Source organism: Capricornis sumatraensis, chromosome 6 (assembly GCF_032405125.1).
Source record: "Capricornis sumatraensis isolate serow.1 chromosome 6, serow.2, whole genome shotgun sequence".
In the NCBI taxonomy this organism is placed as follows: domain Eukaryota; kingdom Metazoa; phylum Chordata; class Mammalia; order Artiodactyla; family Bovidae; genus Capricornis; species Capricornis sumatraensis.
The window spans coordinates 48,538,033-48,564,793 of record NC_091074.1 but is presented as its reverse complement, the minus strand read 5'-3'; the positions used below and the strand labels follow the sequence as shown (position 1 = coordinate 48,564,793).

Below are 26,761 nucleotides of genomic sequence, written 5' to 3'. Positions count from 1 at the left end.
TTCACACTATAAGTAGTCAATAGTCAGTCACAACATCAAACTGACCCAGAAATAAAAATTATATATAAAATACAGCTGTAATACATAAGGGAGTGACAACCTGAAGTCAAGTCATATTTGGAATTCTGCATGTGGGTCATGCAAGGTTTTAATTACACCTGCAGTTTTGGATCTTCCATGAGCTGCTGTCCTCAAATCAGAGCAGATTTGCACTGAGAGCAAAGCATCTGCTTTAATTACTGCAGCAACAATTCTTCTCCTGTCCTTCTTACCCTTTATAAAACATGCCTCACATGTCACAACATTTATCTGAATATCAAAATGCTTTGTATGTAGTCTAGCCACTTTAAAATTCATTTTGCTTTAACCATGATATCATCGCTTTAAAAATCACTGAAGGGAAAAGCTATGCCTTTTGGATGGAAACATTGTCCCAAAGAGCTAGACACAATTTACCATACTCCCAACTCAGAATAGTGTATATTAAAAAGCCAGCTTTTTAATATGTGCTTTTAATGGCTTTCTACAGAGATCTTTTTTCTGACAAAAAAATTTTAAATATTGTATAGAATGTCTGTCTTTCCCAGGATGAGCCCACTTACTACTTCCAGCTGTTATAAAGCAACCTGTTGCAAAAATACTGAGGGAAAATAGAAGTATTCTCATCCCATCTGTTCCTCTTACTTCTTTTCACAAAATGGAAGCCAGGAACACTGTTTCCTACGAGCATGAGAGATTAGCAAGAAAACATCTCGACTCTGAAATGCACAGTATTAGGTGAGAGATAACACCATTGTCAATCTGGTGTTTTCATCCAGTGAAGTAATGTTTACCACTGACAAACACAGCAAGAATTTAAGTCCAGTTGCCCCTAACACAGATTTTCTTTTCTCTGTCCAGATCCTTATATTTGGGCTGAAGTCCTTTGCAAGTCCCAGAGTAGTTTCTGAACCATCTGTTTTTCAATTCCCCATGAACGCTTTCAATTATTTTCCCAGCACACCCACAGCATGTAGCTCTCCCTGCAGATAGCTCCTGGTGATAGGATGTCAAGGGCCTTTTAGTCCCTTCCCCAGGGAGATTCAGGAATTGCTTTCCGACCCAAGTCAAATCGGTAGTCATGTCATATATAAGGCAAAGACAACTGACTTTGCTTTACACCCTGAGGTTGAGGTGGTTTATATAACATTCTTAAATGGTGCATTTGCCTGGTCACTGTCATGCCAGAGCATTTCAGATTTTTAAGCAGTGAATTTGTTGTTCAGCCACTCAGTGTCCGACTCTTTGTAACCCCACGGGCTGCAGCATGCAGGGCTTCCCTGTCCCTTACTATCTCCCGGAGTTGGCTCAAATTCATGTCTATTGAGTGGGTGATGCTATCTACCCATCTCATCCTCTGTCGCCCCCTTTTCCTATTGCCTTCAATCTTTCCTAGCATCAGGGTCTTTTCCAGTGAATCAGCTCTTTGCATCAGGTGGCCAAAGTACTGGAGCTTCAGCTTCAGCATCAGTCCTTCCAATGAATATTCAGGATTGATTTCCTTTAGGATTGACTGGTTTGAGAGATCAAGAAAGGAGATCAAACCAGTCAAGCAGGGAATAGCAGGTAGGAAGTATTTTACCCACCTGTATATGTTTTGCATTTGAAATTATACTGTTTGGTTTGAGGGCTGCCTATAGTGAGACATGTTCATTTGTTCCATTGTTAAGAGCTGTTCCTTATTTTTCTTAAAATACACCTAAATATGACTTGATTTAAATTTGAGCATAATTCCATGCAGGCACATTCCTTAACTCCTTAGATATCTCAGTGTTCTAAGACAGTTATCAAAATTTTTTCAGAAAGCAATTCTATGTCCTATTCACTGAGGCAGTAATATGAGTGGAGAGCTCTCTTCTTGGATACTTAATAAGAACAAAACTTCCAACAAATGGCCTTTGCCTAGCAGCCCACATCTCTTCTGAGCAATTACCCAGATATTTTAATATTTCAAAGTTCTAATCCATGAAACCTGCCCTAAACATAGTAGCTCTCAGTAAAAGTTCTCTTTCCAGAAAAATTATATTCTATCTATATTGAACCTTAAACATAGCTAACTTCAGGCATATGTGGGTGTTGTCTTCCTCAATAAAATTCAAAAACCTCCAATAAAAGGGATTATTTTTATCTCTTTAACACCCACCAGAGTGTTAGATGAAGTTTCTCCCCGCCAAAAAATGTTGATTAAGGTGAGTAAATTAATATGATAACCATTTTTAACTTACAAAGTATTTTCCCTATATATTATTCCACTTAATATAGCCTGTGAAGTAAGCAAATTGGAATTTTAAAATAACCTCTGTTTTACAAAGAATAAAACCAAGATTCTGTGAAATTCCTCCAAATGATGCAAAAAAAAAAGAGCCAAGAATCCTTGCTGCTGCTGCTGCTAAGTTGCTTCAGTCGTGTCCAACTCTGTGCGACCCCATAGACGGCAGCCCACCAGGCTCTCCCGTCCCTGGGATTCTCCAGGTAAGAATACTGGAGTGGGTTGCCATTTCCTTCTCCAATGCATGAAAGTGAAAAGTGAAAGTGAAGTCGCTCAATCTTGTCCAACTCTTAGCGACCCCATCGACTGCAGCCCACCAGGCTCCTCCATCCATGGGATTTTCCAGGCAAGAGTACTGGAGTGGGGTGCCACTGAAGTACAAATAAAGCAGCAAATTTGATAAGCAGTCACTTAGTTGGATCAGATATATCCTCTATTGTTTTCCCCATATCATACCCAACACATGGTCCGTAATGCTCATCTTGATTAAAAGATCTGGTATAAGAGACTTAAAGTCACACAAGCTATAAATGGAACCCACATTTCTGTTTTCTTTCTGAAACAATGTGTTGAATCATTGAGAAAGATTCCAAAAACTTCTTTTCTATAATCCCTGCTGCTACCCACATCAGGCCCATGGGAAAGAAAGTGACAAAGAGCTGTGCTTCTATCACCATACTGAGAGAAATCTCCATTTCTGGATGTTCATCTAATCCTAAGCATATTATTTCCTGGGACCGGTTAATTTGAAGCAATATGTGAAAGAAATATAACTCAAACAAAATGAAAGCAATATGAAAAACTTAAGAAATCATCAGTGAAATAGGTTAGGGTGGCTGGTGAAGCAAGAGCTCAGAAACTCTACTGGGGCCATAAGAGGTGTGATGACCAAGCCAAATGGCTCAAAAGAAATACTTACAACAAGGAATTCCTCAAAAAGGGGCGCAAGAAAATGACGATATATCTATATATATACATATATATATACATTAATGTAGGTTCCATCCCTGGGTCAGGAAGATCCCCTAGAGAAAGAAATGGCAACAGTCCATGGGGTCAAAGAAGAGTTGGACACGACTCAGTGACTAAACAACAAGAAGGATATATGTCAAAATTTCACCCGTGGTTGCCTGTGAGTGATAGGATTCAGGATGACTATCATATACTGTCTTGTGCTTGTCCACAGGTTTCCACATCTTCTACAATTAGTGAGAATTACATAGATAATCAGGAAAAACAGTAATAAATTTTACAGTTTTTTATAGGGCAACCATCACTCAGATTGAACAGTTTAAACTTCCTCACCATCCCAACTCCTCCTCCTCGTCCTCCCCCCACGCCCCCCACCCTCAGGCATGCTCCCAATAAATAAAACGAAAAGCTGATTCTCTCTGCACCCTATCTTTATCTCTAGATAGCAAAATGCCTTCAGGTTGAACTGTTGCTTCCTATCCTATCTCTCCTCTTATGGAATACACAAACCAGTTTAAGTACCACAAACAAATGCAAACTTTCCAAACTGCTAAAAGTGAATGTGATGTTTTACCAAGCTACTTCCCAACTCCTGTTTCTTTGCTCATCCTGCAAAAAAAATTATTTCCATAGAAGGACTCACAGAATACATAGTTAAAACATATGTTAATACATTTCTAAGATGTTGTCTTTTAAGTATAAAAATTTATGCTAAGGAATCAAATATGCTAGAGAACACTGAGATAATGACCCTTCCCTGCTCGACCCATGAAAGGGACTGCACTAGATACATGCATGGTTGGAGCAGCCTGTGCCCTGCCTACCTTTAGTTTCTCCATTAATTATGACTCTCTGCCTTCAAGGCATGGGCTGGACTTGCCACAGACAGGAAGCTGAAGACTTCCCAAAGACACCTACCCCATGAGTACAGTTAATTTTACATGCAATACTCAGCAAGTCTGAAGAGTCCCTCAAGGCATAATCATCAACAGGAAAATGACAGAAGCAGCTTTCCATCACACACAAAAAAATCTCAGGTGAAAAAAACACATTCCCATCTCATTAAAAAAAAATGGCATAAAAAATCATCCAGGAACTGTGATTTCAGAGTCTTGAGTAGCAGCTAGGACAGTGCAGAGACACAAGAGGGAGAAAGATAAGAGGAAAAGAAAAAGGAAGGGGAGGAAGGGGAGGAAGAAGAGGAAGAAATAGAACCCAGAACTGCAAGGCATCTCAGCAGATTCCAGTCCCCCAAGAAGGGTACAGACGTCCACAGAACAGAGGTCCAATTTCTTGGTAAGATCACAGTTACAGCAGATCTAGGACGCAGGCAAATACTTTGCATTGTATTTCTCCAAGAAGACTACTTGTAAAGATGAAATAATTCATTTCAAACATAGAAATAGACCTTACACATTGCAGAGTATTTTGGTTTTATGTAGCCTGTAATATCAACCTTGAGAGATATAAAAATCTGCCTGAGATAATTTCCCTATTTAATTATCTCCCATGAGATAGATATATGGCATTTATTGAACCTACTTATTTCAGCACCTAATCAGGCATTGTGTTGAAATGTTATGTAACTCACACATGAGAGTATGTCTTCCCAGATACATCATAAAGTCTGAAAAGTCACAATTTCTATCTTTAACTTTTCAACTATCTCTCTAAACTTCAACTATTGTATTATGCAGAACATAGATATTTAAAATACTTGGTTAGACAAGTGAATGGGTAGATGGACAGACAAAACAGACTGTAAAGCAGCCTTAGGATACTGCAACATAAACACTGAAAAAACGAGCAGCTAAGACAGATGTACATGGAACATCTTATCTTTCCAGGCCATGATATGACCTTTACCAGGAATCAAAATATTAATATACTGGTATTTAGTCACTGGGGGCTTCTTAGGAAGTGCTGGTGGCAAGGAACCCACCTGCTAATGCAGGAAACATAAGAGATGCAAGTTCAATCCCTGGGTGGGGAAGATCCCCTGGAGGAGGGCGTGGCAACCCACTCCAGTACTCTTGCCTGGAGAGTCCATGGGCAGAGGAGCCTGGCGGGCTACAGTCCATAGCGCCGCACAGAGTAGGACATGACTGAAGCGACTTAACATGCACGCATTTAGTCACTGAGGCCCCAAACTCTCAAAGTTGGCATTAAGTTCACTCACACGTTATGACAGAAAGTACGAAATCATTCTTCCGAATTAAGATGGTATTACGGTACACACAGGTTTATACACCCTCCCCCTACAAAGCTCAAAGTAAAAGAGTTGCTTGAGTGAGTGAGAGAGAGAGAATGAGTGTGTCTGTATGTGTGTTGTGTGGGCATGTGTTCAGGAAGAAAAGGGAAAACACTCATGGGTGTGATTATAACATAAGAAGGGGGAAAAAAAAGTAATTTGAGACCTGGTATCTGAAGGAGGTATATTCAGGTTGGCTGCATTCATTGCCCTCTGTAAGCTAGGACTGATCTGGTTGCATGCTGTAGAGACCTGGCTTGCTGGAGGTGAAATGGGTCCCAGTCGCTGAACCATCATGGGACTGCTGGTGACCACTAGATTGTTGCAGCTGCCTTTTCCAATGGACTTGCACTGAGGCCCAAAGCCAAGAGCCCCTAAAAACAAATGAATCAGGTTAGCTTTCATGTCCCTTACATCAGAAATCAGTAAATACACATATGTGCGCACTTATATCAGGACTCATCTTTAAAGACAGTCCTTAGATCATCTTTTTTTTTTTCTTTCAGTATTAGTGATACCAAAAAGCTTTCTCTAATTCCAATGAGAAATCCATAATGCTACAATAGAAACCCCTCTATAATCACCACTCATACAAAATATGCTTACATTTTGCTCCTTCAACTGTCCAGTTATATTAAGAATCATATTTTATCATCTCTTTACCTAAAGGGTTAAGGTGGTAAGTAGATGGGATTACTTATATCAAACCATGTATTTTCCAAAATAGCTAATATCTTAAATCACCCAGCAAGGAAAGTTGACACTACTGACAAAAACTTGTTTAACTGGTTCACTTCATTCAAGTCTGGCCTTCCAAAAAGCCTCTTTAAAAGGATATAGTCTGGCTGTGTCTCTCCAATCTTTATTTTCCCTCTTCACCCTGATATATTGTCATTGGATGTATACCCAATTTTTAAAAAATCAGGATGAGACAGCCTTAAAACATCATTTTAAAAGTAGTATGTTAACCAAATTTGACATAGATTTTTCATTTCATTAGCAACAATCTTTGAATGTAGTAAAAATTTGGTACATAACCAGAAGGGGAAAAAAAAAAAAGGAAAGAAAGAAACCCTCAAGAATCTGAGCCGTTACGGAAAAGTGAAAAGCAAAGAGGAGAAAGGTAAACACTGCCATGACTCATTTAAAAAAAAAGAATAATAGTCATTGAATCATTCTAGACATTCTTTTTACATGGATATACTTTTTCAAACATTTTTTGCAAACTACTTGGTCAAGTCTCAGTTTCCATTTCAGGCAAATGAAAAGAAATATGATCCTAGGTTTTCTGGCAAATTAGGCTCTAAAGTTTTCTCACCAAATTCCTCATCTTTCTCCTTGATATATTTGGGATCAAAGTAGTAGAAAAGCATCACAGTAACCTTCCTTACTTAGCTTTAGAGAATATAATTCTTTATTTTGTCTTTTTAAAAATTAATAGCAAAAACAAAATGACTTTTCCATCTTTTGTAACATTCTCTTCCAAGAGCCCACAAAACTAAGGATAAACAGGACCTTAGCATAATCACCAACACTCTCATCAATGAATTCACATCTCCAAAGTGCTAGGAGAGTCACAGTATCTTTACCAAGCAGGAACCCTTCTCTAGTCCAGGCCTCTGGGAAGCTAAAATCCAAGTGGTAACTGACTGGCCCAAAGTCACACAGGGCTTTACTGACAGAGCAGAAACAAATTCTATGAGAGTGCATTTTCAAGGCACCTGTGTGTTTAAGTTTAGGTGCTGGATGCTTCGTTCCTTCCTTGAATACTTTCCAAGATCCTACAGAAATGTCTCCTAATTTTTTCCAGATACACAAACCAGAACCTACCCCTCTCCCTGCTGCTTCTATCTGATGCATCTTCTTGTGCCTTGAAACATGAGTCATATATAGTGTCTATATTTTCGTAGTTCATATAACACTCTACCATCAGATTTTCATCTTGACACCAAGAGAGTGGGTACATTTTTGTGCAATGATCATAAGCTTAATATCTTTTTAAATTCCAACAAGCTACATGCAATTTGCTTTTCAAACTCCCTTTTTACCTTGGAAAAAGGCAATGTCCAGTATATAAGACACTTGAATTCCATCCCCAGGTTCCATCCCTACCAGCCACTGCTACTAAAAGCAATATTAGATGTCAGGTATTCTGTCCAATTCAGTGTCATATATTTATCTAAGGAACTCACTCATTTCATGCCTGTTTCCTTCACAATAAAAAGGTATTAATATCTACCTCTAAAACAAAGACATATTAGCAGCTGGAACAGCATACCCAAGAAATGCTATTTGGTGCGAAAGCATATTAATACACCATTTCATCAAATCTTAGATGCCATATAAGTCATACCATTATTTCATATATCAGTCAAAACATCAAACTGGTACATGGTATTACTATTTCACAGATACTCTGATGTGAAAATAACGCACACCTTAGAATAGATAAATACGAATAAGACTGAGGAAAAAATTATTTTAACCCTTCTCTTGCTCACACTTTTCTCTCTGCTAGGTACAGCCTTACCCTAACTTGTCTACCTAGTGATCAGCCTCTCTCTTCAAGGATCATCTTCCCTATGACTCCCTGCACACACTACCAGCTAGGCAAATCTAATCAATGCTTCTTTTCATTCCCCCACAGTCTTAGAACAAATTTGCCTCAGCACCTTCAGGGAACTGAAATGTTTACATGACTGTCATCCATTTATACTTGATTGCTTTTTAGAGACAAAGCTCTTGCTTGAGACATCACTGCTTCTTCAGCACCTAGCCTAAGGCCTGTACAGTACACAATAAAGTCTGTCAATGAAGCTAAGAATGAATGAAAATAAAAGATTTTAATATATGATATTAAATACTGAGACATCATTTTCACTAAACCCCTCCTGGTCTTCTTGTTTAAAACCGTGTCGTTTTTCACAAACAGACTCCAGCTAAGTCAGTCCTTTGCTGTTTCTCCACAGTGTGCCTGATGAGAGGTGTGGATGGAGAATGAAGCTATGGGAGTAGTAATTATAAATCCATCTTCCGAGGCTAGAATTTTACACTGGTCAAGGCTGCCCTTGTAATCCTATACCCTGGGTCCTCACATTCATAGTACTTTTTCTCTGACTATAATCAAGAAGCATGAGTCCTCCCCTCCCCAGTGTCTCCGTCATTTTCACAATAACACCTCCTCCTCCTGAATTCACTAGTCAACTTGAGCTGTATCTCACCAGAGCGGAGTGACAACTTCTGACAGGTTATTACATACAGTGTCCATGAAGCTAAATTTCTTGGAAACAGATTATATTTGTGGAGCAGCTTTAAGAATGTTCTGGAAAATGGCATCATCACTCTCACACATGGAGACAAGTAATACTTTGACCAAGAACCACTGTGCTCAACAGAAGCATCTAACTTCAATATTTTTCATAATTCTGGACAGAATGAATACCTCCAAGTTGCTCACAATTGTCTAGTGTATTGGAGTTTGGGCTCTGGAGACAGCCTGCTTGGGAACCCAGAACCCAGGATGGTTGTGTGACTTGGACCAATTACTTAATTATTTGTGTTTATGTCTATCTCTTTTCATTTGTAAAATGGGAATAAAATAACACTACTTCATAGTGCAAGGTTGTTGTGCATCTAGTATTAATTATACACACAAAGGACTCCACACATTGCCTAGCACGTAGTAGGTACTGAATTGATGTTGGTTGTGATTTTTTGTTGCAGCTGTTGTTATTATTGTTCATGCCTGTCATCACTTTTTCCCCTGCATTCTTTCTTGAAGTAAGAAGAAGACAGTTCTTTATAATTCCCTGCATAAAACAAGATACAAGTATATGATACTATTTAATTCTTTACCCATTTCCAATGTTCTTTCTGCTTTGAGCCTGGAGCCAATGTTTTTTAGAACCAGGTGTCATCACAGATAGAAGAAAAGTTTTCAACTGGCCAAGTCTGAACGTTCCTTGGCTTGTCATTCCCTGCAAACAAACCATAGAACTTTTCTGACTACCAGATGTGCCAACTACTTGTGTGCTGGTTTTCATTTTAAAATACTGCTTATTTTTAGAGACATTTTTTTAAAACGTGTTTACTGCTCAAATAAGAATTAGAGTGGATGGCATTCTAAGTACCACATACATCCTAGCCAAAATCACTGCATGTTGGTGGGAAGTACAAATGTTTTGCATTTCCTGAACTGAGAGGTCATCTTAGCAAGGCCGTGTTTTTAATTAACATCTTCATTAGTTAAAAGAGTTCTCTTGAAGTCAAATAGCTGACTGTGTTGCAATTACCCCTGCTGAGGCTGCATCTTTCAGAACGATCTATGTTTATTCACTGGTTCCTCTAAAAAGGACACAGATATTGGGGGAACATAAATGACACATATATATGAGAGGTGATAAGGAAAAGTAATCAGTTCTTTTTGTGGTTTTTATTGTTCATTCAACTGACTAATCAAATGCCAACCATGAGCTGGGCAGTCCCTGGAGACAATGGTGAGCAAGACAGACAAGAGTCCCAGCAAGAGTCCCATCAAGATTCCAAGAGCGGCCGATGAAGAGGAACACCAAAACAGCCATTCTATAAAAGAGAGCCCTGCTCCTAGGTTGGGTCATATGTCTTTCTTTACAGGTCAAACATGATCAAATAAGACCAATTTCTTTATGGTTCAACCCGACACATATGCAGAGTGTTTTGGAAACAGAAATAAAGCATACCAAGATTTCAGTCTGTCTCACCCATCCACTGACTGTGTGACACTGAGCAAGGTACTTAGAAGTCTCTGTGCTTCAGGATCCTGTAAGGTCCTGAGGAAAGTAATAGTACCTAATACATAGGGCTTTATGAGGATTGAAAGGGTTCGTATATATTATAATAACTTTACCATATTTAAGGATCAGGGTTTTCTTCCCAATCTTTCATTGTAAAACATTTCAAATCTACAGAACAGTTCTAAGAACAGTGCATGAATCCTCTAATTTATCAATTGATAAATTCCATCGGTTGGTCTGTCTAACCATCAATCCATCTCTTACTATATATAAGCCTATTATTGTTTTAATTATTATGCCCTTCACCCCAAAATATGTAACCATAACACAATCATCAAATTAAGACATTTAGCAATGATACAGTACTAGTATGTAATACACCATTTATATTCAAATATTACTAATTATCCAATAATAACCTTTAGAGCAATTGTTTTCCAACCCAGGATAATGAATTTCAAAGAAATACTTTGCAGAAGTGGATCTTCGAGAACGGAATGGTAAATCAGTGGACGCTAGGGAGCTGTAGGGTGTTGGAAAAGTAGAAAATCAGAGAAAGAAAAGAAGAGAGAGGTAATAGCAAACAGCACAATAATTAAAAGCATGGATCTGTACCCTAGTTCCACCACTGAATGGCCATGTGACCTTGGACAAGTTACTCAAGCTTTCTGTGCCTCAGTGTTCTGAGCTCTAAATGGAGTTAATACTACTATTACTTACCCCAGTGAGTTGTTTTGAGGATTAAATGATCCAATATATGTAATATATATAGGGCCTGGGACTTATGCATTATAAATGTTAGTTATATTTTATTAAAGAACTCATTTATGGTACCTTTCTGTTATTTCTAGCACCTCTTTTCTTGAATGACTACGGACTGCATGCTGATACCTCCCAACCCAAGACCTTCCACTTGACACATCCTCCCCGTGATGGACTGCACACTTCAGGCCTTTCCTCACTCCCGCCTTATCTTACTCTTAGACTCTCCCCAGCTTTCATTCATACTCCTCCAGGGAACTAGAGATAAATTCTTGCATACTAAACATACTAGGCTTGTTATACAGTGTTTTATCAAATTTGTAATGCTTTACTGCAGAGATATAGTAGTGACAACTTTCATGAACACATGTACATACTCACATGTGTTCATGAAGTTGTAGTAATCTGTTACTCTGAAATATTAGTAAAGCAAGGGTAAATTGCTAAGAACACCAAAAGATGGGAATCAGAATGAAATTGCTAGCTTCCTTATTCAAGAACAAAACATTTAAATTTAGTGTATGTTACAGTCAAAACTGCACAAAACTTATGACAGGGAAGGACTACTGAGCAGAGCATCCTGCCTCCATGGTGCTAATAACTCCGCAGAGATAAGACGTACTCACCTAGGAACAACCAGATAATGATACTTTACTGTAAGAATAAAGCATGAAACTGAAGTATAGAGACAGGAGTTCAGAAAAGGGGGAAATCTCTATGTACCGGATAATTCACTGAAGAATAATCTTAACCAAAAAAGCATGTCTTTTAGGAAGTCCAAGGGTTTTCAACGATAACAAATTACGTGAGGTCATGGACAAATCCACAGTCACAAAACTTTGGGAAACTCTAATTAACCATATCTCTTTATTAGAGGTCTTCTCAGAGCCATTATAAAATGTAAATGCATATAATAAATCTCCAAGAGGAGCAAATAATACACAAAATATATTTGTTGAAGGTGCTTTTTTCCCCTATGACTCACCCAAGACTAGCATACTAAAGCACACTCTTTAGAAAACAATAAGCTAAAACTGAAAGACAAATGAGCACGTGAATGAGGAGCTAGTAAGGTGCAGACATGGAAACAGCAGGGAGGAGGCATGGCATGTATTAAGGAAATGAGAAATCTGAGTTGCCTGCAAGAAGGGGATCTCACCAGAAAAAAAGGGAGAAAATAGAGGACTTGTTGAGTCAGGTTGGTGGGCCTGAATTAACAACTGGACATTATATATTCACCAATGGCATCATTTCATGGGAAATAGATGGGGAAACAGTGGAAACAGTGTCAGACTTTATTTTTGAGGGCTCCAAAATCACTGCAGATGGTGATTGCAGCCGTGAAATTAAAAGATGCTTACTCCTTAGAAGGAAAGTTTTGACCAACCTAGATAGCATATTAAAAAGCAGAGATATCACTTTGCCAACAAAGGTCCATCTAGTCAAGGCTATGGTTTTTCCAGTGGTCATGTATGCATGTGAGAGTTGGACTGTGAAGAAAGCTGAGTGCTGAAGAATTGATGCTTTTGAACCGTGGTGTTGGAGAAGACTCTTGAGAGTCCCTTGGACTGCAAGGAGATCCAACCAGTCCATTCTGAAGGAGATCAGTCCTGGGTGTTCATTGGAAGGAATGATGCTGAGGCTGAAACTCCAATACTCTGGGCATCTCATGCGAAGAGTTGACTCATTGGAAAAGGCTCTGATGCTGGGAGGGATTGGGGGCAGGAGGAGAAGGGGATGACAGAGGACGAGATGGCTGGATGGCATTACCGACTCAATGGACATGAGTTTGAGTGAACTCCGGGAGTTGGTGATGGACAGGGAGGCCTGATATGCTGCAATTCATGGGGTCGCAAACAGTCGGACATGACTGAGCGACTGAACTGAACTGGACTGAATGGCGCGAAACCTGGCTTCACATTAGTGTCACCAGGGAAGTTTTTCAAAAATACAAATTCATAGGCTTCACTTCAAACCATCTAAGCCAGATGCTGCGCTATATTTGGCCTGCTGACATGCACCTGGAACCCTGTGCTACAGATAGTGGTGCATCTCACTAGAAGCCAAGTTCAGCCACGATTAATCTGGTGGAGATGAGGATAAAGGATGGAAGAGTACATTAAAGAGAAGCTGGACAAGCAATGAGGAGAAGCCCACATGGTGGTAAGTGACAGCATAAGAAAGCAATGGTTAGGGAAGCAAGTTAAGAGTAAGACTGCAGATTATATATTGTAATTGGTTGATAAAGATTTAGGAGATCAAATTTAAACTGTCATCTGTAAAATAGCCAGCTAGTGGGAAGCTGCTGTATAACACAGGAAGCCCAGCCTGGTGCTCTGTGATGACCTAGAGGGGTGGGATGGGAGCCAGGAGGGAGGCGATATACATAATTATGGCTGATTCCCATTGTTGTATGGCAGAAACCAACATAACATGGTAAAACAATTATCCATCAATTAAAAAATAAATAAATTTTAAAAATTAAAAGGAGGAGGTCATATAAAGCCCATTTTTGTAACTCTAGTTTGAAATTAATTACTCAATACCAGATAATAAAGAGATTAAGTCCTAATCCAGATTAATTAAGATCCCCATGAATTGTGGCAATGTCCCACCACTTTGCCCCCTGGAGTTCGGCTTGAATCTACCAAGTTTATCCCACAAAGAATATAACTTTCACACTAACACTCTTCTAACCTTAGTCAGTATTAAGGAATGTTGGGCACCAAGTATGGAATCACCAACATTACTCATTTCATTTTATCCCTGCATTAAATGGAATCATATTTATACTCTGAGAGATTAAAAAATATCATATTCCTTTCTGTGCCACCCAGTGCCCTGGATTCCTGGACATGAAGTCTGAGTCTTCTTATTCCCCACCACGGGGCACTCCTGATAAGATGTTATTAAGAACACACAGCTCCAAACCACCTCATAAAGATGTACAGATATATTAAACAGCATTCCCAAACTTTATATTCTAAAGTCCCATCAGTCAGCTATTGTACATCAATTATCAACTAATTAGTACAGAGTGCTTATGCTGACCTTTCTGTTCTCTCTTGTAATGATTTGCCAAGTTAACTGAAAGCTGCTTTGCTCCATAGAGACTCTTAGTGAAGCAAGAGTGTTAAATAAAGTTCACCAACAATTAGCCTAGAAAACCAAAGAGGAAATGTAAGCACATTTTACTGCTTTTCCCTGGACCAATTTTCTAACAATCCCATGGGACAAGCGCAGATACATTTGTTAAATAAGCAAACCGTTACTCTGAAAAGCTGAAATACCAGTACTGGCATAAATTCGTTGCTCCCTGACGAGGTATTCATTTATCTGTGCTCCTGCTCTGTGCTGTGTATATACTCTAGGGAGTCCAGACATACAGATAAGTTAAACAATTCTTGCTTACTATAAAATCTAGTAGACTTACATCAAGGCTTACACATGTGATTAATCTATAAAGATATATGAATTCAAGGTGAAATTACACTTGCTCTGTAAAAAGAGGACTCCCATGAATATCAGAAAATATGAGAAAAAAAAGAGGAATGAAGCATACTTTAATGTGAAAACTGCCTCAGTTTCCCCAAAACCATGAACAGATCACATTTATTAAGCAGTACCTGTGGGCTTAGTACTATGTTATACTAATAGAGGCCTAGGCCATTAGGTTTTCCCCCAAAGAGCCTCTGACCCGTAGGAAAGAGTTTTAATCAACACATGAAATGATTAAGAAACACCTAAATTTTTTTTAATTGAATGAAAGATCCTTTAAAATCTACAGTGCTTTACAATTTTCAAAAAGTTTCACACATGGGATTTCATCTAATCCCATAATAACCTTTTCCCCCCATCCCTATATTGCCCCTCCCCTCTTCTCTCTTCCCACTGGTTATCACTGGTTTGTCTTCTTCATCTATGAGTCTGCTTCTTTTTTGTTTTACTCACTAGTTTGTTTTACTTTCAGATTCTACATATAAGTGATATCGTACAATATTTGTCTTTCTCCTTCTGACTTATTTCAGTTAGCATAATGCCCTCCAAGTCATTCACATTGCTGCAAATGCAAAATATTATTTTTATTGCTGAGTAGTATTCCATTGTGTGTATGTGTGTGTGTACATGTGTGTGTGTGTGTGTGTGTGTGTCTCATATCTTCTTTATCCATTCACCTGATGATAGACACTTAGGTTGCTTCCATACCTTGACAGTTGTAAATACTGCTGCTATGAATGTTGGGGTGAATGTATCTTTTCGAATTAGTGTATTTTGGATATATACCCAAGAGTGGAATTTCTGAGTTATATCCTGAGTAGGGAAGGTCACCTGGAGGAGGGCATGGAAATCAACTTCAGTATTCTTTTTTTAAAAAAAGTATTTATTTTAATTGGAGGATAATTACAAAATTGTGATGGTTTCTGTCATACATCAACATGAATCAGCCATAGGTATACATTTATACCCTCCATCCTGAGTCCCTCTCCCACCTCCCTCCCCATCCTATCCCTCTAGGTTGTCCCAGAGCACCAGCTTCGGGTGCCCTGCTTCATGCATCAAACTTGATTTTACATATGGTAATATACATGTTTCAATGCTATTCTCTCAAATCATTCCACCATCTCCTTCTCCCACTGAATCCAAAAGTCTGTTCTTTATGTCTGTGTCCATGCCAGTATTCTTGCCTGGAGAATCCCAAGGACAGAGGAGCCTAGAAGGCTACAGTTTATAGGGTCACAAAGAGTCAGACATGACTGAAGCAACTTAGCACATACATAGTAGTTCTATTTTTAGTTTTTTGTTTTTCCAGTAGTCATGTTTGGATCTGAGAGTTGGACTGTGAAGAAAGCTGAGCGCCGAAGAATTGATGCTTTTGAACTGTGGTGTTGGAGAAGACTCTTGGAAGTCCCTTGGACTGCAAGGAGGTCCAACTAGTCCATCCTAAAGGAGACAAGTCCTGGGTGTTCATTGGAAGGACTGATGCTAAAGCTGAAACTCCAATACTTTGGCCACCTAATGCAAAGAGTTGACTCATTGGAAAAGACTCTGATGCTGGGAGGGACTGGGGGCAGGAGGAGAAGGGGATGACAGAGGATGAGATGGCTGGATGGCATCACCGACTGTATGCACATGAGTTTGGGTGAACTCCGGGAGTTGGTGATGGACAGGGAGGCCTGGCGTGCTGCGATTCATGGGGTTGCAAAGAGTCGGACACGACTGAGCGACTAAACTGAAGAAACCTCCATGCTGTTTTTTTTCCACCGTGGCTGCACCAGTTTACATTCCCCGTACAGTGTAGGAGTGTGCCCTTTTCTACATATCCTCAGAACATTTGTTATATGTGTGTTTTTTTGTTTGTTTTTTACCATCTGAGCCGCCAGGGAAGCCCTATATGTGCTCTTCTTGATGATAGCCATGGGGCTTCCCTCAGAGCTCAGTTGGTAAAGAATCTGCCTGCAGATGCAGGAGACCTGGGTTCGATTCCTGGGTTGGGAAGATCCCCTGGAGAAGGAAATGGCAATCCACTCCAGTATTCTTGCCTGGAAAATCCCATGGACAGAGGAGCCTGGCGGGCTACAGTCCATGTGGTCGCAAGAGTAGGACACGACTTAGCAAGTAAACCACCACCACCAATCTGACAGGAGGAAACATCCAGTCTTAAACTGAGCTGCCATGTGCCAAGCAAAGAAATAGATTAGACAAGAAAAAGAGCTGTTAACTGGAGGAAGATTGGTGGAGGAGGCGAAACTTGACCTGAGCCTTTTAATGGCCTGAGGGGAGAGGAAGTATGAAGAGGAGGTTTACCAAAGCGAAGTGAGAAAAATGTGCTTAGAAGAGAACTGGCAAAGCTGCCCACTATCAAAACCTCTCACTGTATGGAACAATGACTGGGATACCCTATCAGATAGTAGGTGCTCAACAAATGGATGAATGAATAAATAATATCACTCTTAACAAAAATATACTTCAAGGTCACAAAGTGAGAAGTTCCCTCTTAAAAGTGAGCTGTGAAGTAGAAGAAAGAAAGACATCCCTGAATACGATTGTTGATATATCCTCATCTAAGTCCCTGAAGAGCTGTAAATATTAGTTTGCTGCATCTCCCCTTATTCTCTATACATACACACAAACACATCTTGACATGAAGGGAGAGTAGTCTAAGACAGTCAATGAAATCACCAGAACTTGTTTTTTAGGATCTAAGAGCTGGTTCTAAGGAAAAATCCCATTCAGTTCTTCTTAACCAGGATTTCTTCTCAGCATCTAAAAGTCATAACTTATACGGTCATCATTAAAAGCTACTGGGCTAACAGCATAGTAACTCCTCAGAACTGTCCAAAGAAACATATACTGTATCATAAATTTTTGTCATACATTCTACATAGGCTTACAAGTTCAAATGGGATGCCCAGAATCATATGACCCAAAGAAATGGGAGGCAGTTATGGAGATCACATTCTCTTATACTAAAAATTGTCACCCATATTTCTAAGAACCAGAAAATACTTGGCTTCCTGCATCCAGAAGTCACACATCATTGTTCAACTGTCTTATGAACAAGATATCTTTTGCTTCTAGGCTGTAGGTTCTCAACTTGTGCTTCAACGTCCATTCAACAGCCTAGGTACATGCAAGAAAATTTGTTGAGCTGCTACTTGTATTTTGTGCTCCTTTGTCTCAGGAGAAAATATAAAAAGGTCAAAAGTAGACACTGCTTGATTTCATTATTTCTTCTAGTCCTGTGGGGAAGCCTAAGTCCACTGAGATTACCCAGGTGCTCTGAGTACCTCTGAAGAGAAAGCCAGAGGAGAGACTGCCCAAAGTTAGGAAGAACCCTGAGTAGTGAGGCAGCTCTCAGTGAAGGTAATGGGGGTGGAGAGAATGGTTGCAATGGCAAATGTACAAAGCCTAGGCTCTAGGTCTATGGGCTCCCAGCTCTGGCAAAGGTTTCTGTGCCAAGCACATTGCTTGGCAAGTAGCAGACTTCCAGAGACCATGTGGGCTTGGTTAAGCAGGCACCTACCTCAGTAGTAACCTGGACCCAAAATCAGAAAAGCTCTTGGTATATTCTGCTCTATACAAAGACCCTGGGATCTTGTCTCTCTGGCAAGACATTGGGTACTTCAACCAACAATGACTGATACTAAATGTCAGGGTTTTGGAGTCTGATTTGTTTTCATTTAAAGGAAACAATTTAAAGAACTCTTTCAATTATGTGAGAGTTGGTAGAGTAAGTCACATCCACTATAGATTCAATTAAAATTAGAGAGATTGGAAGGCTGAAATATCTACCCTTTGGCTCAAGCAACTTGAAACTTGTCATTGTGTAAAATTATGTAACATTAACTACCAAAATATTTTTTAAAATTCTAACCTCACAAGTCTCAACACAGATAATCTGACTAAGGCCTACATAGTGTAAGTTCCCAGTGTGTCCTTTATTTAATGACATTTTTGAACTTAGAACTAGAGTAATCCAAGCATCTTTGTAAATATATTTGGAATATGAGTTAATATTAATGTAATTGTGACTTTTATCTCTACACTTTACAGGTGTTAGATTCAGACACTATATCAACAATAACTGAACAATAATAATGAAATTAGGTCAAATGAAAAGAACATCATATTCAATCCAAATTCTTTCTCATCAATACAAAAAAGCAATCATAACACAGATTGATGCCAGTATGAAAAAAAATCTAGATTAAAAGTGATGTTTGAGCTCATACAAGTCAATACCAGAAAAACAAACAACCCAATCAAAAAATGGGCAAAGACCTAAACAGATCAAATAAAATATACAGATGGCTAATAAACACATGAAATGATGCTTAACACCACTCATTGTTCAGTTCAGTTCAGTTCAGTCGCTCAGTCGTATCTGACTCTTTGCAACCCCATGAATTGCAGCACACCAGGCCTCGCTGTCCATCACCAACTCCCAGAGTTCATTGTTAGAGAAATGCAAATCAAAACTACAATAAGATTTCACCTCACACAGGTCAGAATGGCCATCATCAAAAAATCTACAAACAATAAATGCTGGAGAGGATGTGAAGGAAAAGGGAACCCTCTTGCACCGTTGGTGGGAATGCAAATTGATAGAGCCACTATGGAGATTCCTAAAAAACACTAGAAATAAAACCATCATATGACCCTGTAACCCCACTACTAGCCATATGCTCTGAACAAACCAAACTGAAAAAGACACATATAACTCAAAGTTCATTGCAGATGAATGGATAAAGAAGCTGTGGTACAAATGTACAATGGAATATTACTCAGCCATTAAAAAGAACACATTTTAGCTTCCCTGGTGGCTCAGAGGGTAAAGCATCTGCCTGTGATGTGGAAGACCCAGGTTCAATCCATGGGTTGGGAAGATCCCCTGGAGAAGGAAATGGCAACCCACTCCAGTATTCTTGCCTGGAGAATCCCATGGACAGAGGAGCCTGGTGGCCTACAGTCCATGGGGTTGCAAAGAGCCAGACACGACTGAGTGGTTACACTTACTTATACTTAATAAGGTACATGAACCTAGAGTCTACTATACAGAGTGAAGTAAGTCAGAAAAAAAAAAACATTTATCATGTACTAACGCATATACATGGGATCCAGAAAGATAGTACTGATGAACCTATTTGCAGAGGAGCAATGGAGATACAGACACTGAAAACAGACTTATGGATATGGCTGGTGCAGGGTAGGGGAGAAGGAGAGGGTGGGAGGTATGGAGAGTAACATGGAAACAAATATTACCATATGTAAAATATATAGCCAACAGGAATTTGCTGTATGACTCAGGGAACTCAAACTGGGGAGTGGTAACAACCTAGAGGGGTGGGATGGGGAGGGAAGTAGGAGGGATGTTGAAGTGAGAAGGGACATGGGTAAACTTATGGCTGATTCGTGTTGATGTTTGGTAGAAACCAATGCAATACTGCAAAGCAATTATCCTTCAATTAAAAATAAATAAATTCAATTTTTTAAAAAGTGCTGCTTGTAATTTTTTGGTGATCTATCTCCTAAAGCAAAGGCAACAAAAGCAAAAATAAACAAATGGGACCAAATTAAACTCAGAAGCTTCTGCACAGCAAAGGAAACCACTGACAAAATGAAAAGACAACCTATGGAATAGGGAGAAAAATATTTGCAAATGACATGACTAATAAGGGATTAATATTCTATATATATAAACAGCTCATATAACCCAACATCAAAAAAACAAACAACCAGATCAAAAAATGGGCAGAAGTATTTAATAGACATTTTTCCAAAGAGGAAATGCAGATGGTCAAGATGAAAAGATGCTCAACTTCTCAAGTCATCAGGGAAATGCAAATTAACACCACAATGAGACCACCTCACACCTATCAGAATGACTATCATCAAAAAGAACACAAATAACAAATGTTGGTGAGGAACATGGAACTCTGCTCAATGTTATGTGGTAGCCTGGACAGGAGGAAAGTTTGGGGAGAATGCATACATGTATATTCATGGATGAGTCCCTTTACAGCTCACCTGAAAAGATGACAACATTGTTAAGTTAAAAAAAAAATGTTGACAAGGATGTGGAGAAAAGGGAACCTTCCTGCACTGTTGGTGGGACTGTAAATTGGTGCAGTCACTGTGGAAAACAGCCTGGAGGTTCCACAAAAAGTTAAAAATAGAACTACCATAAATAGAACTACCATGACCCAGAAATTCCACTCCTGGGTATATATCCAAAGAGCAACACAATGGCAACAAAACACTAACTCGAAAAGATACATGCACCCCAACATTCATAACAGCCCTATTTACAGCTACCAAAGTATGGAAGCAACCTCAGTGTTTATCACCAGGTGAATGGATAAAGAAGACATGGCAAATACACACACATACACGCATATGCAGACAATGGAATACTACTCAGCCATAAAATTTGTTTTTACCATTTGCAGCAACATGGGTCACCTTGGACAGCATTATGCTAAATGAAGTAAGTCAAAAAGAGAAAGACAAATACTGTATGCTATCACATATATGTGAAATCTAAAACTACAACGAACTAGTGAACAAAACCAGAGAAGGCAATGGCACCCCACTCCAGTACTCTTGCCTGGAAAATCCCATGGACAGAGAAGCCTGGTGGGCTGCAGTCCATGGGGTCGCTAAGAGTCGGACACAACTGAGTGATTTCACTTTCACCTTTCACTTTCATGCATTGGAGAAGGGAATGGCAGCCCACTCCAGTGTTCTTGCCTGGAGAATCCCAGGGATGGGGGAGCCTGGTGGGCTGCCAGCTATGGGATCGCAGAGTTGGACATGACTGAAGTGACTTAGCAACAGCAGCAGTGAACAAAACAAAAAAGAAGCAAACTCATAAAGAGCAAACTAGTGGTTACCAACAGGAATCAGGAAGCAGGGAGGAGTTATAGAGGGGAAAAAGGTAATTATGGGATTATATGAAATCATGCAACAAATTTGAAAATTGCAGAGCACTATAGACTTTAAAGAATTTTTCATTCAATTAAAAAATAAGTAGTGCTTATAGTCTCCCTAAAGTAATACTTTATTGTAGTATTATTACTTATCTGAGTTTGAATATGAAAGCTGAAAATAAATATGAATAAAAAGTTGAATGCTAATTGAGTTGAAACTTATTTCCTAAATAATTTACAAATTCTTAGATGATAATTAATAACAAATCATAAGGAACATAAAAAATCTTATGGCTTTAAATATAAATAGGGAGGAAAGAAATAAAATCTCTCTCCAATTCTCCAAACGTCAATTAAATAAAGGTCTTGATTTGGTGGTCAAAGTACCTCCTCTTTTGATTGGTCCACATGAATCAAAGTATAAACTGCCAGAATTCGTTCTCTTTATTCTAAACAGTCATAACCAAAAATAATAATAATAATAAAGAAAGACAGATGTCTCACTATGATCTTCTTGCACAATTAGAGGAACATGAACTTCAATATAAATCTACAGTTTGAAATAAAATATTACAATAAATAACTAAGAGTCACTGGGTAATAGTAGCTACTTACAATGAGCAGAAAAATTATAAAGATACTGCTAAAATATTTTCAATAAAGAAAACTATTTAGGCAATCATCTTAGGTCATTCTAACTCTAAATTTTCAAATTAGAGTCAATATAATTTGCTTCTACATAAATCTTCTTAATGGGCTTCCCAGGTGGCTCAGTGGGTAAAGAATTCACCTGCAACGCAGGAGACATGGGTTTGATCCCTGGGTCGGGAAGATCCCCTGGAGGAGGGCATAGCAAACCACTCTAATATTCTTGCCTGGAGAATTCCATGGAAGCCTGGCAGGCTACAGTCCATAAGGTCACAAAGAGGTAGACATGACTAAAGTAGGTTAATAAAATTAGATAAATTTTAGCACTTAAAAAATATACATGCTTCAGAGTCACAGTACTTTGAGAAACCAAGTTATATCTTAAAGTTGAAGAATTCATGAGAAAATAAATCACTTCCACCAAATTTCACAGGTATCCCTTTCTTCTCTCTCATTAAATACTAGATAACAAAACCTATTCTTTTAGGTACTTATCTTGTTAAATATCCAGAAAAAAAATAATAAAGGAATTTATCTTTTCTTTGGTCTTCTGCTTTCAAGCACAGCAAGCTATTTATGGTGAAACCATCATAAATTTCAGAAGAGACTTTGCTCCATGTTCAAATTCTAGAACCAAGCCAATGAGAAAAAAAGGCGGCGGGGCGGGTGTGGCGGGGGAGGGGAATCGAGAACATCTTCCTTCCTCTTTAAACACAGTAAGCACCTTTGTGTGGAGAGATTTTCCCATTATCTTCTTTCAAAAATGTGTCAATCAGAGTAATCTTGGGGAGGGTGGGAAGATATGGCAACAGGGATCCTTGTTATTGTACTTCAGTGAAGGGAAGGAGATGAAGATTGAGAAATCTTGTCCCGTGAATACTAGCTGCTCTGTCATCGGACACCAGTAGCACAAGGAATTCTAGTAACACCTCCCTCTAGAGGAGAAAAGACTGGAGTCCGAAAGAAATGTGTAAAGACAATAATTCAGCTTAACTGACTTATTTTTTGACACGTAGCCTTGAAAAGAACAAATTTACCTCAGAAACTTGGCAAGTACAAACTGATTTTTTGATAAGTTTTAACGTGCATTTTACTAAATGCATGAAGAGAAAGTGAGGGAGAGAAAGGCCAGGTATCCAAAGACAGGAAGGTTGTCAGGTTTCTCTTTTCTGTGTCATTTTTGTTTAGCCGGTCAAATGAAAATTCAAAACCATATAATTAGATGGCTGTTTATACATGATTAAGCATGAGCTCATTGGACTTTACATGCCAAAAAGTCAGAGATGTGGTTAAGGGCAAGAAGGAACTATTAATAAAAGGAAATAAAGCTGTAACACATTTTTCACTTATGAATAAAAATAATTCAAAGCTCTCTAGGTGGAAAAAGAGGGAAAAAATCAACCATGAGTAGGGGCAAGAAACCAGATAATTTTATAAATGGTTACAATTCAAAAACATAAGCCACTGGTACAAAAAAGCTTGATTTTCCTCCTCTAGGAGGAAACATAAGCCACTGGTACAAAAAAGCTTGATTTTCCTCCTCTAGGATTCTAATCCTATTTTTGTTTCCTGTAAACATAATTCACAATGAGAACATAACAAAACTTACCTGTATTATATTTCTTTAGAATTGTTCTGGGAAATATTTAAGCAAGAACATGTTGTTCATTTAAAAGAGTTACTTGTTCTCTTCACAACTGTCTCCACCAATAATCCTCTCGGGAGAAACCAATCGCTGTCAGCTCCCTTGAAAAAGGCAAACGTCTCTCAGTTTTCACAACTGCAGAATTTTTCTTCCCAAAATGAAGTGAATCCACCAAAAGCAAGGTTGAAATAGTCATAACCTTCATAAAGATAAGGCTGACTTTCCCAGGTCCCTCAGAGAATCTCTGGTCTTAGATTGGGGCTTGTAAAAAGTGGTGAATCCATTTCTTACAGAGATCAACACCAAGCTATAAATGAGGTCAGTGGGAAAGTCTTTCAGATGACAGAGAGAATGAACTGATCCAGGATCAGACTACTTAGTCCACCTTAGGTAAGGTTTTCAAGCCACTATTACCATCTCCATACTGAGCAAGTACACCAATACAGGTCACCTCCAGGCAGACTCCAGAGATGGTTCAACTGTGTGCGCTATTTTCTCAATCAAATAACTCTTTGGGTTGCTAATGCTGTGACTGCTATGATATTACAGAGTTAAATGAGCAGAATGAGTAAAGGCCACAGGAAGCCCAATGCACAGTCTTTAAGATTGAGGCTAAAATGAATCTTAATAACATTCAAAAAGACTGTAATGCCTAAGAATTAAACATTAAATTTTATAGCCTCACTGTGAGAGCAACATATCCAAGTCACATCAGTTCCTTTTCTGTCAGAGAGACCTTCCATCTCAGCCCCTCTTTCTCTCCGCACCTCTTCTTCTATCCCCAACCCCTCACAGACACACACACACACACACACACACACACACACACACACACACTGATCATCAGCCAGTTTTGACTCCAGGAGCTATCTTCAATCCTTTATGTATCTGCCCACTGGATTCTGAACAGAATATACTTCATTTAAACCTATATGATAAACTATAAAATATGGAGATGCCTAAAAATCCCATGTCCAAGAAGCTCAGATGATCATAGAGTGCCTATCTGAAAAGGCTCAGATATTTGAGACAAAGCACAATACTCACAACTAACTTGACAATTTTAACCTACAAAGCTTTATGCATTGTCTATGTGTCTTTTATAAAACATGTACTTTGTTCTAAGGATATTTTTAAATTATTGACCTAATTTGATTAAATAAAGTTCTTGTGTGTATGTGCTCAGGCGTGTCCAACTCTGCGACCCCATGGATTGCAGCCAGCCAGGCTTCTCTCTTCGTGGGATCTTTCAGGCAAGAATACTGGAGTGGATTCCCATTTCCAACTCTAGGACATCTTCCCAACCCAGGAATCAAACCCACATCTCTTACATTGGCAGGCAGATTCTTTACCACTAGCACCATCTAGGAAGCCCCAAATAAAGTTCTTAACACACTCATTGAGTGTTAAAAGCCACCCAAAGCTGAGGGAACAGTACACTTTCACAAAAACTCTTTATGAGCCAGAAAGTAATGAATTTTTGTCCTTAATGTTAAAGGGGGAAAATCTTGCTAAATTAATAAATATTGATTATTTCAAACAGTTTAACATCTACTATAGTTTCAGATAAGAAACGTGATAATTTATTCCTGAACAATGTGCGGCATGTAACTCAAAACTGCCTTTCATCAATAATTAATATTAATAATTAACGAGGATAAACAACAAAAATACCATTTGCAAATGTTTCAGCCTGGCCCTTTCCTCATTCCACAGTCTGCCTATTGCCCCCCTTTACCCTCTACGTGGGGTTAATAACTAAACTTCTCTCATCTCTGACATGCAACACTACCCAGCAGCAATCTTCCCAAGAATGTGCGCATGAACACGTAAGATTGAAAAGAACAAAAGTCTTATCAGAGTCACCCGAATCTGGCAAACGGATTTCTAAATTAGCATCTGCAATTTCAATCCACTCAACAGTGAATTGGGTTTTTCTCCAGTAAGGACAGAACTCTGAATAAAGTTCACATCAGGCACCTATTCTCCTACCTATGACAGAATGTCTTATATCTTTAATATAGGGATTAGCTTAGCAATAAAAATTAAACAGTCCTGCAGATAAGCATAGTGGAAGGAGAGGATAAGCAAAAATTCCTCATTTAAAAGAGGATAGGACCAATGTACTAGGATTCTATTTGGCACTCATTCTGAAGAGCATTCAGTTACATTGCTCCCCTTTCTCCATTTTGACCATCTGCAGAATAATATCTTCAACGTCAAATACATTCACTCTTATTGGTATAACCAAAGGCATTTCACCCACCACCTGCTTCTTACTTTTCTAGCCACTCTGTCCTAGCACTCACTCAACATTTACAATGTTAAAGTCCACTGAAATTCATCTCTTCCAGCCACTCATTCCTTCACCAGAACGTTATGAAGGTAATATCCTAGGTCTCCAAAAGTTCAACATCATGGTATATTTTCATTTCTCACAGAAAATACGAATTCTATAATCCCTAATGCTCTTCCTCCACGTATCTCCATTCCATGCTTTACCATTATGCTTTTTGAAAAGTGATCAGAATCACCAACAAAAGTATCTGCTTAGCTTATTCATGTTCTCAGGATGTTTGGTCAGTGACATTTTTGAGAGATGATATGGGGAGGGAGATGGGAGGGGGGTTCAGGATTGGGAACTCATGTACACCCATGGCGGATTCATGTCAATGTATGGCAAAACCAACACAGTATTGTAAAGTAAAATAAAGTAAAATTTAAAAAATAAATAAATAAAAGTGTTTAAAAGTAAAAAGCTCTTCTACTGGGGAGCTTCCATAGGCAGTTTGTGTAAGAGTGTGGAGATAAAGGTGCTTATATCTTTTTCTTGGCTGGGTGCCTCAGACCACTGTGCTGAAGCCTTTGCTTGCACTTCCAGGGCTACCTGCTCTTTAGTTTCATAAAGTAGAGCAGAGGGCTTGTACATCCAGGCACTGCTAGGACATTCAGCAAGGGGTGGTGTGCAGAGAG

General features: G+C 38.9%; 1 protein-coding gene across 1 annotated transcript in view; it reads right to left on the bottom strand.

The window, feature by feature from the left end:
• The window catches only part of GLIS3 (GLIS family zinc finger 3), a 477,578-nt gene that overhangs the window by 322,271 nt on the left and 128,546 nt on the right, over positions 1-26,761 (bottom strand). Inside the window, exon 2 of the mRNA XM_068974601.1 lies at positions 5,698-5,905. Coding sequence (XP_068830702.1) covers positions 5,698-5,905 — 208 coding nt within the window. The remainder of the gene's footprint in view (positions 1-5,697; positions 5,906-26,761) is intronic.